Source organism: Gymnodraco acuticeps, unplaced genomic scaffold, assembly GCF_902827175.1.
Source record: "Gymnodraco acuticeps unplaced genomic scaffold, fGymAcu1.1, whole genome shotgun sequence".
NCBI classification, from domain to species: Eukaryota; Metazoa; Chordata; class Actinopteri; order Perciformes; family Bathydraconidae; genus Gymnodraco; species Gymnodraco acuticeps.
In genome coordinates this window covers 1506581-1520423 of record NW_022989947.1, presented here as the reverse complement: position 1 = coordinate 1520423, position 13843 = coordinate 1506581, and the positions used below count along the sequence as shown (strand labels likewise).

Genomic DNA, 13843 nt, shown 5'->3' with positions numbered 1-13843 from the left:
AATGTACTGTAAAGCATGAATACATCACGGCACAGCCTTACACCCACCCCCATGTGCTTGCTGCACCTCTCTTCTTTAGTCCAAATCTCTAACAGATTGGGTTTAGTCTGACTGGAGGTATGCAGCCACAACACCACATGTAGGGGTCTGCATAATCCCTGCACTGAGTATTAAGCACACAGCATGGGCATTCTTTTAAAGACCTGCTGGAATTACCAATACATAATCTCCATGATCATCATTTAGTATAGTTCAGTGGGAGAGGATGGGGTCCGGGGGGATCTGAATTTATGACGGATCTATAAGAGATATATGCAATCTGTGAGACAGTGTGTGCTGCCATCTGGAGAACAAACAGGACCCAGTCTGTTGGAATCCGCTAACACAACTGTCTTAAACAACATGAAGCTAAACCACATGTGCAAAAGTCCTGATTTGTTTGTTAAAACCCGCTATGCGGTTTCTATAGCCTGAAGTGTTAAACATTGTTTATAGGCTACCTGCTTAAAACTATTCTGCTGAATCGTGAATCTCTGGGATGGAAGCCTGCAATGGAAATGAAGTAAGCAGGGGGTGAAATAAAAAAGAAAAACATGAATATAATGTGTTCCTGCTACCAGCTCTGTTTATTACAGCTGCTACCTGCACTTTATAGACTTTTTACTTGATTAAGGAAGTAGATTAATTATTTATCTTCATATGCACACACCTTTACATTACAAGAGGTGACAACTCTTCACTTCTGTCTCTCCATATGTAACAGATGATTTGTTGAAGGGAGTGAATCAAACTCACGTCATTCATTTCTTTTACATAGCTTGCCCTGCCTTTAAATTCAATAACGTCATCTAGACATTATTCGTCCAGATGTGACCACTGTTAAAACATTTATGTTTGACTTTCTCATCCATCCATCTACCCATTAGACTGAACCGCATTAATCATTTATAACTTCCTGCTTTTATCACATTGATAATCTGAATAGGGGAAGGAGAAAACAAATCAATCAGCTAAATGTTAGCTAAGAGGATTTGAGGGGCATAGCAGAGCCATCTTCCCTCACTATAATAAATGAGGGGTGACAGTAATGCTACACAGAGCCCATATGGCCACATACTGTAAACAAGTGCACTGCAAGAAGACACAAGGCTAATTCTGTTCCACATTCACACTCCAGTGGCATATCCTCCTGTATTGGATTTCTGTACTGTACTTTGTTTTCTGGTTAATGAGGCGGAGTACAATGCTTGAGTGGTTTATTGCATCAATCAAACTGCATGCAGTGAATAGTGAGACAATTAGAGGGCCGTAGGCTGTGATGTCACAGGATGCATTACAGGAATGATAAGACATTCCAGAGAATATTCTTATTCCCTTTATTGCCTATAATTAAAAGATTGATGACACTTTCATGTTTCTCCATTAAGTATAAGGCTTTAGCTGGGTAGAGCCTACCACGTATAACATGAACAAAGCTACTTAATCATTAGGTTATATCTTTCTTTTTGAAGACGTTAAAACGCTCCTTCTTTATTATACGATTGTTCAATTTGCACAAAAGAGCTGAACTACTTCACTGCTTCTGGGTGTTTCCCTCGTCTACTAATCTTTATGCCAAGTTTACATTCAGCTGGCTTTATCATAACACTTCATAATTGTAATTGACGTTTTTTTTTACCATGGTGTATTATAATTGCCATAAGTATTATTTTCATAATCCTTTTTATTATGCATCATAATTTGATTAAGACTTACTGTAAGTTGTCATTGGGTGCTTTAAAGGAAGTAAAAACATACCTGGGATTAAGGTTTATGTCATACATTCAAAGCTGATTTGAAGACACTAAAAGTGAACAATATTTTCTTTAAAACAAGTAATATAATATATTTAAATCTGAAATGTCACAAAACCACCAGCAAGTATCAGCTTTTAAGATAATGTACCTTATAGGTCATTATAAAAAGCCTAATCATGTTATGATTATTCTTTTAGAGTATTATAGAGTATATATATTTATGGATGCTTATAATTCTACAATGCTACAAGCAGATTGTAACACTTTATAAGTATATTTATAATGCATTAAAGACATGGTCATACAAGATGTTATAAAAAAGCTCTTGCAGGTTTACAGTCTGAAATGTGGGGATCATATCCCTAAAAAACGATTTCATTTTTAACCTAAAGTAATGGTTCACTAGTTTGAACCATTAAAATCTGTCTTATGGATCACGAGAGAGAAGTGGACCGAACTATATAACATAGCTTTTGGCTCTCAATTGTAACTTTAAGCTGGCGTAACTTCAGATATATTTTTTTACACTCCGCCTGTAACTGTGATATTATTGTTTCCATAAAACCAAGGTGTGGAATAGCATTTTAGCGAGACTAATGACACAAAATTCTTCGTAACAAATGGTGTGAGCAGGTGTGGGACCGTTGCACGTGTGGTAAGAAACCATGATTTTGAATGGAGCTTTATATACTATGTGACATTTCCATTCAGTGAATAAGTCAGTCAGGACGTAGCAGATTTTGAGTGGTTTTCCATGGTGGTCAAACATGCTGAGTCCGACCTCAATAGCCCCCTCGCTGTTAAAATTCCAGGTCCCTGAAAAGTGAAAGGCTAGTCAAATCAGTATGTCAACAGGGGATCTGTAAACCACACGTTTCCTGGTCGGCTCTGTCAAAACCAGCTGTGCATACATCATAGCCTGCATGATCTGTGTGTACAGTTGAAGAAAGAAAGAAAAGACGGACAGAGGAAGGACCGACGTGAAGAAAAAAACAGACAGAGAAGGAGACAGACGTGTAACAACAGATACCAACAGACATTTACAGAATTTGAGGAGGAGCAGGGGGAGTTGGTATTTGATCTGTGAAAAGAGAAAAACAGTTTGACAATCTCTCTGAAGTCTGACAACTCCATAGTCCTATCTGTTACCGTGTCCAGGCTTCACAACAGCCCACCCTGGCCTTCTTGTCTGCCCCTCCTCACCTTCCAGATGCTCAGCCAGTGAAGGGGTGAAAGGTTGGCAGGTGCCTGGGGGAGCAGCCAGGAGCCTCAGGGTCAGATTTCTGAGGTCAAGCAGTCGCAGTCTGTGGGTTAAACAGGGGTGGGGTGGGAGGACGGGGGACAATATGGCTAGTGTCCAGAGCAGGGGATAGACGGGACCACAGAGCAGCAGTCTGCTCTAATCAACTTAATTTACGAGCATTGACAGACAGACAGCCACGCCTTAGTGAGGCGGTTACAATCAGCTTTCAGGGTATTACCCACTGCCCACCACAAATCCAAAATCCTTGAATCCTTGACCTTACCCACTGCCCACTACAAATCCAAAATCCTTGACCTTTTGCAAGTCAATGACGGCCACAATTGACATTTGACAATGTCAAATACATTGACAAAATGTACATTGCATTTGTGCGATAACAATTCCAAAACTCATCCGTAATGTGAAATAAAAAAGTGGCTGTACATTTCAAGTGGCATTTATCGATCATATGTGACGGACAAACTGCACCATAATTGAACTCTGTGCCGTGTTTAAAGGCAAAGGTAATTAGTCTGAAAAACCCATCAACATATTGATGTGAGATTACTCTGATCTCCCAAAGCAACATGTCTTCAGCCCTGAAGGCCGGACATAATCTGGTTAAGCAGGAAGAGGACATTGTCCCTATAATGAGAAACCACAGGCAATATATCGAATGCAGTGAGTGATGCTCACATCCATCGACTGGACTTAATGCGTATGTAACTTCATGTGCAGTTTGACGTATTCGGCTATCTATTGCATGCCCCAGTTTCTACAGTGCCCCTTCACTACATCAGTGAAATGAGACGATAAAGTTCCTGATGTCTGCTCTGAAATCAAGGTGGTATTGGCAAGAGTTAGGTCGTCTTCCTTATGGTTTATAGCTGAATTAATCTTGCAATAAAACTCACTTCAGTAGCTACTTCTCCCCAAGTCCTCTCTGCAACACATATATCAAGGTAATACCATGTAGTGAGCGGATCGTATACTACCCCCTCTTCCTCCCATTACCGTCCATTATGTAAATACACGATGAAGTCCGTTTATTTTAGTCTAGACATGAAGCCCCACATCATCCGCCCCTTGCTGAGCGCCGAGCACTGACCCACATTGATACATTTATAATCAATACCTCCCGAGGTCTCGTGCGCCGACTCGCCTATCGGATGTTGAAGGAAATTGTCCCATCCAATTTAAAATGGCCAGGGGGAACTTTCATAACCATGTGCCAATTAGTTACACTGTCAATAATGGTAATGCTAAAGGACATTGTGTCCCAGGGTGAGTGCAGAGGAAAGATAGAGGGAGGAGGGAGACATCAGCTTATGGCCGTTGTTCATTGTTAATGGCTGTTACACTGACAAGAAGCATTTGATCAGACACACACACACACATATTGTGGGCCATGGTTGAGGGGGTTGTGTTATAGGGCAGAATTACACAACCCATGATGATAATAAGTAATGACGTCTTATAAAGGTCAACAAACAAAGCACTAGTGGGACAAACACAGGCCGTGTGATGAGATTCATTAGAACAGCATTGAGAGCGTGGAGAGAGAGAAAGAGGGGCTGAGGGGGGGAGTAGGGGGAGGGAATTCCTTAGCTGTACCACTGCGGCCGACACAACAGCAGCTGAAACAGGTGTGTGTCTTTACGTGGGGCACCGAGGGCAACACAAGTGCTATTCTCACATGGTTCAGACCGGTCACACTTGACCGCAGTTTGACCTTACACCCAGTTGAGGAGCCCGAGACTTTATTAAGTAGGCCCTAAGTAGCGCAGGGGTCTCACAACTATTATCCCAGCAATTAAATACAGACTGTCCCCGTCAGTAAATTATCTTGGCTCAAGGATATTTATGAGCAGTGTGCTTGTCAAAGTCAAAACTCCCAGAAGCCCTGCTATGAATTCGGGACCCCTGATGCGCCGTATCAAGGGGCTCTCCACCCTGATGCTTCTACTTTGATTCGTGGTCACCTCGCCTGTCCGAAGAGACTCTTGCAAAGTCGTCCTACAAACTTTCAATTAGTAACTTAAGATGTGACGTCGGAGTTGAGAAAACACACGTACGAACTGATTGTAGGAAGTCTACAAGCTGATTGCTTGCATTCAACCAAAGTGTTCTTGAATGTGAGTTATTTGTTATTATTTATTACTCGCACATCAATAGAAATGCATTAGTTGTGGAGCCTGCCACACTACTGTCTGCTTTGGTGAAGACGGCATAAGAATGAACCCAGTCGCCCTATTAAATAGTTATGCCTGAGGAAATATAAGCTTTTAACATAATGTATCTCCTTTCTCAGCCAAAGACAACTCTAGAAACTGGTGTTAATCTTTTTACAAGATGTAAGGTTTGGTATAAACTTCTGTCGAGTGACTTAAGACTGTAATTGGCCTAAAAACTCTTAAAAAGAGCTTTGTTACTGGTCAGCTCAGCTTTTCAGACTAGAATATCATCAATTTATGGTTCAATTGTAAAGTTTCTCCTGATTGAGGTTTGGCCTTTTTTAAATAATGCTTCATTTTGAATCAACGATGTGACATTTAAATAGATTTTTGACAACTTCTAAGAGGTTTGAGAATGTTTCTCAGTTGATTTATTTTATTTCCATACCTACATTTCATAGCTAAAGCTTTAAAGATCTTGAGCTTGTTTTGCCAGGCTCACCTCTCTGTGGCACCAAACCAGTATCACTTCTCGCTCTGCCACCAGCGATATCCCTGGAAGTGACGCACTTTTAGTCACTCTTTCCCTTTCCCAAACACATCTACACACTCATCTAACGACAACATAACACACAGCTATGGTCTCCAACTCAGGAAACAGAGGGTTCCTGTTTTTGAGTCAGAGCTCTATTGTTATCTTAAACAGCATTTTTGACAGTACATGCTCTCTCTCTCTCTCTCCTGGTTTTCCCTGCCTCTCCAGCTCTTGCTTCACACACTTGAGATACAACAGAATTATTATCAAACCATATCTTGACTCCTATAGCTCTTTAGTAGCACACCTTCTTATCGGGACCTTTCACTCTACTAATATTGACAATGCCAGAGAGATAGAGTTAACACAAATCTCCATTAGCTATGTTCCTGTTTTATCTATGCCTCTTATCTTTGCTCTGTGGCACAGTCACTTATATTTCTGCACGTGAGGATCAAGTATCTCCTCTTCCATCGTTGTGCCTTTTCTGATCCCTCTCACACACCGCTTTCAGGCTTTTTTCTAATTTTTTCCGGCTATGCATCTCTACCCACACTGCATTGTGGGAACCAAGGTGCTGCATGCAGCCTATTGCGCAGTGGAAGGTGTTAGGGGGATTGAAGAACAGTCTGGATAAGCAACAGCTGGATTTAATGCACCGTTAAGGTCATTGGTTGTTCAAGCTGCACCTGCAAATCCCCTGATTTCACCCCCCCAACCCTCGTCTAAACCTCTCTCCCATGCCTGCTCCCCTCCTCTGCTCTTGTCTCTGTTGCCCTCTCCTCTTTCATCCACATTCTCAGTCCCCCTTTCTTTTCATTCCTGGCCCTCTCAGCTTTCTCGCTGCTGCCCTGTCAGCTATGAAATCCCCCCCCTGCACACTTTATTTTCTGGTTCAAAATGAACTGCTGCCACTGCTTCACCCGTCTCACTTTGATTCGCTGTCTCCTTTTCTGTGTCTTTTCTCCTTGTCACCTTCATACTCTCTTTCTCGCTCTATCTCTGTTTCAAAGCCCCTTCAGCTCACATGCTGTTGTGTTCTGTCTGCCAGGCTTTCTCGGCTGGAGCGCAGGTTTCCTGAGTCCTGGAACGGAACAGGAGCTGGCAGGGAGAAACACTGAGAAAATCCAGCTCCACTGTTCCCACTGAGCGTCACACTGAAGCAACACAGGCAGGACACAGCACACACTATGATGTATGTAATGATGCAGCACGTCAGGGGTAATCCCACCTGGATTCAGTTTAATTAATGGACTAAATGAAAAGAAACCTTACCTTTACAGTCTGGTATGTATCACATCTTACTCAGTGTGGCAAGTAGCTCCAGGCTGTTTTGAGTTGCCTCAACACAGGGACTAATTCATACATTTTATTATTTGATTTCATTCTGAAGATGTTTTTTAGTCCCCACCATTTAATTTACCACTAGAGACACCATTTAGGCAATACGATTAAAAGACAATTTAAGGACAACATTGTTGATAACTACAGAATAGATTATTTTTGCAAGTTTGCAAAACATGTATTAGTTTTGAATTCAAATACAGAATTTAAGTTTTATAATGTTGGAAATTGAATATCATAATTTATTCTTTAACCCGGACAGCGAACATTAAACCTCATTTTAGTTTCCACATCATTGTAAATACCCAAAGTTAGTTAATCGGCTAATTTTCATAGTCCAGGTCAACATATGAGATCATCATTATTATCATTACTGTATATAGGATTTATATGATGTATATGAGATATACCCATCATTTTAGGGCAGTGGATTTTCATGGTGAATAGGAAGATGTTACTTTCGATCCATTTATTTTGTTTTTTTCATTTACTATTAGATTATGAAAAGATAAATAAAAATAGTAAACTTATCAATTATGAAAGTAATACTTATTTGCAGCTCCTTGGTAGTACAATACAACTGAATAATCATGGGCAGACAATAGCAGATATCATGGCTGCTACACAAAGCCACAAAGATAAACCGTACTCAAACTGTAGCAGATTTGGAAAGATTTACAGATTTATGTTTCAGCAAACAGACAAAGACACTAACTATCTTCTAGCCATGCACATAACTGTCTCCATAAACAGAAGAAACAGGCTTTGCCCTTCTGGCAGACAGACGCGCAGATCGTCGCTTACACTATTAACACTGGTGCAGACAAACATAAACACCACCGTCCTAAGAATAACTCTCCATTTTCCCCCAAAGAATGATGTTTATTTCTCAGTGGCTCTCTGCTGAATGATGTTTACATCTCCCACTCCTCCTGATTTCGCCCTGGAGAGGTCTGTGCCCTCTGCACCTGGACAGTTCACCGCCCTGAATGAACAGAAGTGCCCCTCAGCACCTAAAGAGACTCTGGGATCAAACAACAGTGTGCTCCCCGAGGCCCCTAATGAAATTGTTGTTGCATTCTCAGGATTTGGAATAACATTATGGATAGCTCTCAGCTAGTACTAATGGTAAACTAATTTTTAAAATGGCTTTTCTAAATTAAGGGGATGGCACAGAGAAACAGTTAAAGGTCTAATGTGTGCTAAAAGCCTGACTGGGGCCTCATTATAGACTCAGTTGAAATAAATTGTTTTGTGTCTCTCAGCTGACAGGGTGCCGCTGTTGTTAATTTATCAGACAACAGTGTAGGGCAGCGTTTTAATGAAAAACAATGACAGCGACAACCATTTGAGATTTTTCAAAGTAGAATGAGGCATGTAGTAATTCATCTTTCAGACCACTGTCTTCTCACTCCACAAACAATTATACTCTTGTATAATTGAGATGTAACAATAAAATAATCTTGGGACAAGCAAGAAAAAAGGACTTAATGGCCTAGAATATAGTGTTAATTCAATGATAAAAGTAATATGATTGCATTACTACACATGTAGATGCAGGTCCACATTTGTATATTTATTAATGTGTGAATTCAGATTAAAACTTGCTGGCGATTAATGAATTTTGCAAAAGACTATGACAATTATTTAGGTAACTGAGGGATTTATAAACGCTTCTTTTTTAGTTATTCTGCAGCCAACATAGTCACTTTTTTATATCTACATTAATGTATGTAGGCTATGTTAAAAAAAAACTGGCACTACTATGGTGTTGATGGATTTACATGCCAGAGAAATAACAACCCACTCAGCACTTGTATTACTGCCATTTGGTCCCTTTGAGAATATATATAGATAGATGGATAGATGTGTTGTTTTATCTTAAATGCCACTGGAAAAAAATCCATGTTATGCATATCTATCGACACAAAGGTAATATTCCCCTGTATCTGTCACAACCATGGATGTATAATAGAGGTCCCAACACATCAGGGACTACGTTTCCCACAAGGCATTTCGGTCTACGTCATAAATCTGCGCAGAGCTGAGGTGGCTTTAGAGCGGAGGTAAACACATCGGATTACTTCCTTTAAACCTGTTTATTGAAATTGAAATGATATCAACACGAATGTAAATGTTATTGGAGTTGCTTGTGTACGACTGTTATGTTCCCGTAGTCTTCGTCCTGTCTTTCTCGTGTGTTGTTGCCACATAGCTAACGTGCGGCTACTTTGGTGTGCTAAAGCTAAGCTAATTGCCTAACAGCCTTTCAAACGTTCGTTCCTCCTTCAGGTTGTTTTCCCGGCGGCTCACCTGAATTCCCCGCTGCTGCTCTCAACATGACTAAACTTCTGGAGTGGCTGCTCGGCGTGTCCCTGGTGTTAGCGGCTTGGGCTGTGGTGTCTTTCGACCTGTTGGAGCAGAGGCTGCCGCAGAGCTACCGAGAGGCGGCCTGGCCGATGCCCCTGTACCTGCTGGTGTCTTTCGGCTGTTACTCCCTGGGCACGGTGGGGTACCGAGTGGCCACCTTCAATGACTGTGATGAGGCGTCCGCCGAGCTGCTGGGGCAGATACAGGAAGCCAAACAGGACTTGAGGAAAAAGGGCTTAAAGATATAGAGCTTCTAAAGGACTATGTAGACGTTTTTGAGAGACTGAAAGGGATGCACGGACTACTTTTACTAACAACATAGTGAATACAGAACACATTGTTGTTTAGGATGTGTTGGATGAAACTTTGAACTTGTACACTCTTTTTTTGTTTACAGCAGACATTGAATAATCATCTATCACAATAACCATTTATGCAGCAGTGTTTGTGATTTTTCAGTGTCATCTCTTACAGATTAAATACTGATCAGATGGTCTTCTGGAAATGAGAAATAAACAGCCTGATACCTACTTGTATGAAGCAACATATTATTTAACAACACCATATTCTGTTTGGGTCCTTTAACAGCAGGTGGTTTTACTGATGAACACATCTCAAACCAGATAAAACAAGCACAATTGTGATAGGTGCTGTGTTTGGTTAATAACTACACATGGTTAAACACCCCTGAAAATCACTGCTCTGCTTAAGTTTCATCTGTAACAAGTTGCCCATCATTGAAATGCTAACAAATGAAACCAAACAATGGGACAATCTCACTTAAGACCATGGGGAATGTTCAGACGCTTCAATTTGTATCATGACTACACAGTGGGGACCGTGTGTGTGTGGCTTTTCTGTATAGACGCACTAGATTTTATCTGTGAAAAAGTGTACATTCCATTGTGCAATTTCAGATGCTATAACTGGAACAAAATTAAAATTGAGTCTATTTTTCTTCATGTTTTCTTCTGACACGTGTTTTTGGGTTGGGGGTCCAGATAGGGCCAGGAGGTATGTACATGAATGCTTCCATATAAGAAGCATTCCTTTCCCTTGAATAATCCACATGACCTTAGGACTTTATATATATATATATACTGTGCAAGAAACAGATCTCTTTTGTCCCATTGTGTAGTTAATGACATGATAGTATACATATACAGCATCCCCTTATGTATTCTCAAATCAGAAAATGTAAGCTAAATGCAAGCTATGGACTAATCTGATGTTGGCAAGCCCACTTCTTTTGTGTGAGCCGTAAATTGCTGCCTATGCTCATTTTCAGTAAGTTCCCGCTGGGCACAAAGCATAGCCCGGCCAAGGCATCATTATAGGGTTTCAAAAAGCTCCTGTAACTTCAGAACAAATGCAAAAGACTTGGCATTTTTTTTGTGAGCAAGCTATGCCTGTAGTGCCGTTTGGCTGCAGCCCCATCATGCCTTGCAACTTCACCCCCCATGAATGTCTGCAAGCTGTTGCAAGAGCAGACTGGATGAAAGGCAACCTGTTATTTACCAGCAAATGTTCTACTTTGGCAATTACACCAAAGGCTTCACTTGGTAGGCAGTTATATCTTTACTCGTAATCACATGTGAAATAGTAAATCACTTTTTCTTTGTCATCATTCCCTCTGAATCCAGCTTTCAAGACATCCATCTGTTCATTTGTATTCTGCGGGCTAGGAGACAGAAGTATAAATCAGATTAGGCCACACGTCTTTTCCAATATACAGTACATAAGCTTCATCCCAGACATAACCCTTTACATGATGTCAGGGGAAATCAAGTTTAATCTGATGGACAGACATAGATGTATCAAAGGCTGTCCTAAACATTTCTTTCCCTGGCAATAATATGCTCTCTTATGTAGCTGTAGGAATCAAAGTTGTACACAGTCGTTTTTACCATATCCTATTTGTATTATATAATTCGGATAACTTTGAGTTAAAAGCTTACATAAACTATACCAGAAATAATGTGACATCAAAGTTGAGTTTCAGTTCTTTTACACTGAATATGTGAGGCTGGTTTGCTATGAATCATATAAATGGTGTTTTTGCTCTTGTATCACAAAGTGGTGAGTTTTGTCCACTTGACTCATGTGTGAAAGTAAGCTAAAATATCCCAGTGATGTAACATGTCTAAGTGGCAACTTCAAAATCCTCTCACTTGGATTTTTTCTATCTTCTGGTTTTGGGTTATGAAAGCCACTTACAAGTGATTTTCATAATTGCACTGTCTGTCATCGACAGGAAAGGATTTTGACAGATGTCTGAGAAAGATGACAAACGTGCACAGAATGTTCTTCACTTTCTGCTCCAAAGTGGCACATTGATAAAGTACAGATAAATGAAGAGAGGAGGAACAGGAAGAAAACCTATGGGGTTAGAGACAGAGTGAGAGAAGGGCCATTGGGTTGAGCCTGCAGCATGGCCCTACTGAGACCTTAAAACACAATACAAAAAGCTTTCCCAGAGACACTCAGTGACACTGCTGGGAGAAAATCCATCTCGACAGGCTGAAAACAAGACTGAAAAATGATAGGTTATCATTTTTCTGCAGAGAAAATACTCTTTTTTTCCCCACCCACACATTTCACAGCAAAACCTCAAACCCATCTAGAGACGCAAATAAAGAGAGATGGAGTTAGTAATCGAGGCTCGGTTCTGAAAGAGATGGAGATTTGACACAGACACAGAATGATGAACAGTAATGACAAGATGAGAGAGTTGGATCGAAACAGGAGATATGATACAGAGATGGTTTAGAGAGGCAACCCAAAACAAATGTGGATGTGGGTATGAATAAAAAAAAGGAAAGTGACTAAATCACACGAACAGGAAACCAGAGCATGAGCTGGAACAAGTAGGATGATCCTGGAAGAAAGTATGTGACAATACTTTTTCGGGAAGAGAAGACCACACCCCGACCGCCGGCGATGGCAGGGGACCAAAATGTGCCCGGATTGGCCCAGCAGCTCTGACTTTAGTCTGTGTAACCAAGGTGCTTCCTTCCCATCAGCCCAGTCTGACCCTGCAGTCACCTTAAGCTTTTATAGGCACTGAAGCAGGATTCAGGCAAAAGAGGGAATGAAAGAGCTTCCAAACATGCCGCTACAATAAAACGACATTTAATCCGAGCATGCAGTACATAATCGCTGAATAAAAATAATGTGGATGAGGTTAAAAAGTCAATCATGGGATTGTTCTTTCACTGCTCATAAACAGCTTCTTTGATACTTAAAGGACACCGGGTTCACATTTTAGGGCAGCACGGAGGCTTATAAATGCTACAAATAGCTTCAATAACATTAGGTAACCTCCCAACGGCCCAGTAAGGCAGATAGTCCTGGCTCTTCCGAGTAGTAACATACGCTAGCAGGCAGACAGGGACTGGATCGTCATGTGTCCTGCTGATAGTGAGGTATGACTCAGTCCAGAGATGCAGAGATACTCCAGCTGGCCATGCCAAAGCTACTCTGAATTGTGGATTTTTCTTGCTGCGCCTCATGGCCTCCTGGCAGATTTGAGTTACATACAATGTCCCGCTCGGTTTAAACGCAGATGATGATAAATTAATAAAAGCCTAGTTTTCCTGCTGGTTGGGAAATGTTTAATTTAATATAGAGCCTCCCATGTGTTGCTATTACACAGTCATAGAGCTGTGGAGGCATTCCGATGTTTAGAAGTAAGGTTTGCCATTTTCAAAATTGTTATCATTAGTTGTGCAGGTGTTCAGTCATAAAACAACATATTGGATAATACAGTTCTGACCCAATAAATTGTCAGGGAGTCACCACCTGGGGAACATGAATGTCTGTCGAACATTTTATGGTAATCAATCTAATTGTTGTCGAGACATTTCACACAAAATCGACTCGTTTCAACCTTATAATGGTGCTAGAATAAAAGTCTGCGATCACTAAAAAGTAAACCAAAGGATTTATCCTCTGGTGACCATGAATGATGTGCGAATTAATCCAGTAAATGTTGCAATATTTTAAATTGTCTCAAAGTGGTGGATCAACAAATTAAATATATGCTATCCATAAAGCTATGCTGCTGAAAATCTCAGAAGTTGCTGTTGAATTCCTAGAATCCTTAATGATTCTTCTAACCATCCGCTTAAAAGCAATCTTTTCATCATGCAGCTTTTCCTTTTCACCCGGATGATTGGAAAAGTCTTTGTAGATTCTAGAAATGCAGAACAGCTGTAGGTGTTATGAATCCATCTAAATATATATAGGTTTATTTATTAATTAAACTACATGCTTGGCTCTGTGAATACAATGTTTTTACACAAGGCACAACACTTAGGAGAGATTTAACTTAAAATATATAGAAGATGTTGCCTTGAAGAGTTTTGAAAATTGATTTTTG

The 13843-nt window shown here is 40.6% G+C and overlaps 1 protein-coding gene across 1 annotated transcript; it reads left to right on the top strand.

Moving 5' to 3' along the window:
* Window positions 1-9097: 9097 nt before the first annotated feature.
* Window positions 9098-10424, top strand: dpm3 (dolichyl-phosphate mannosyltransferase subunit 3, regulatory). The gene is made up of 2 exons (XM_034210284.1): window positions 9098-9158; window positions 9385-10424. The coding sequence occupies exon 2, from the start codon at window positions 9432-9434 to the stop codon at window positions 9708-9710; it is 279 nt and encodes a 92-aa protein (XP_034066175.1). The 5' UTR covers window positions 9098-9158; window positions 9385-9431; the 3' UTR covers window positions 9711-10424.
* The last annotated feature ends 3419 nt before the right edge of the window (window positions 10425-13843 follow it).

Bases quoted from the DNA above. Each gene is read 5' to 3' on its own strand.
- dpm3 (XM_034210284.1), top strand. From the start codon at position 9,432: ATGACTAAACTTCTGGAGTGGCTGCTCGGCGTGTCCCTGGTGTTAGCG.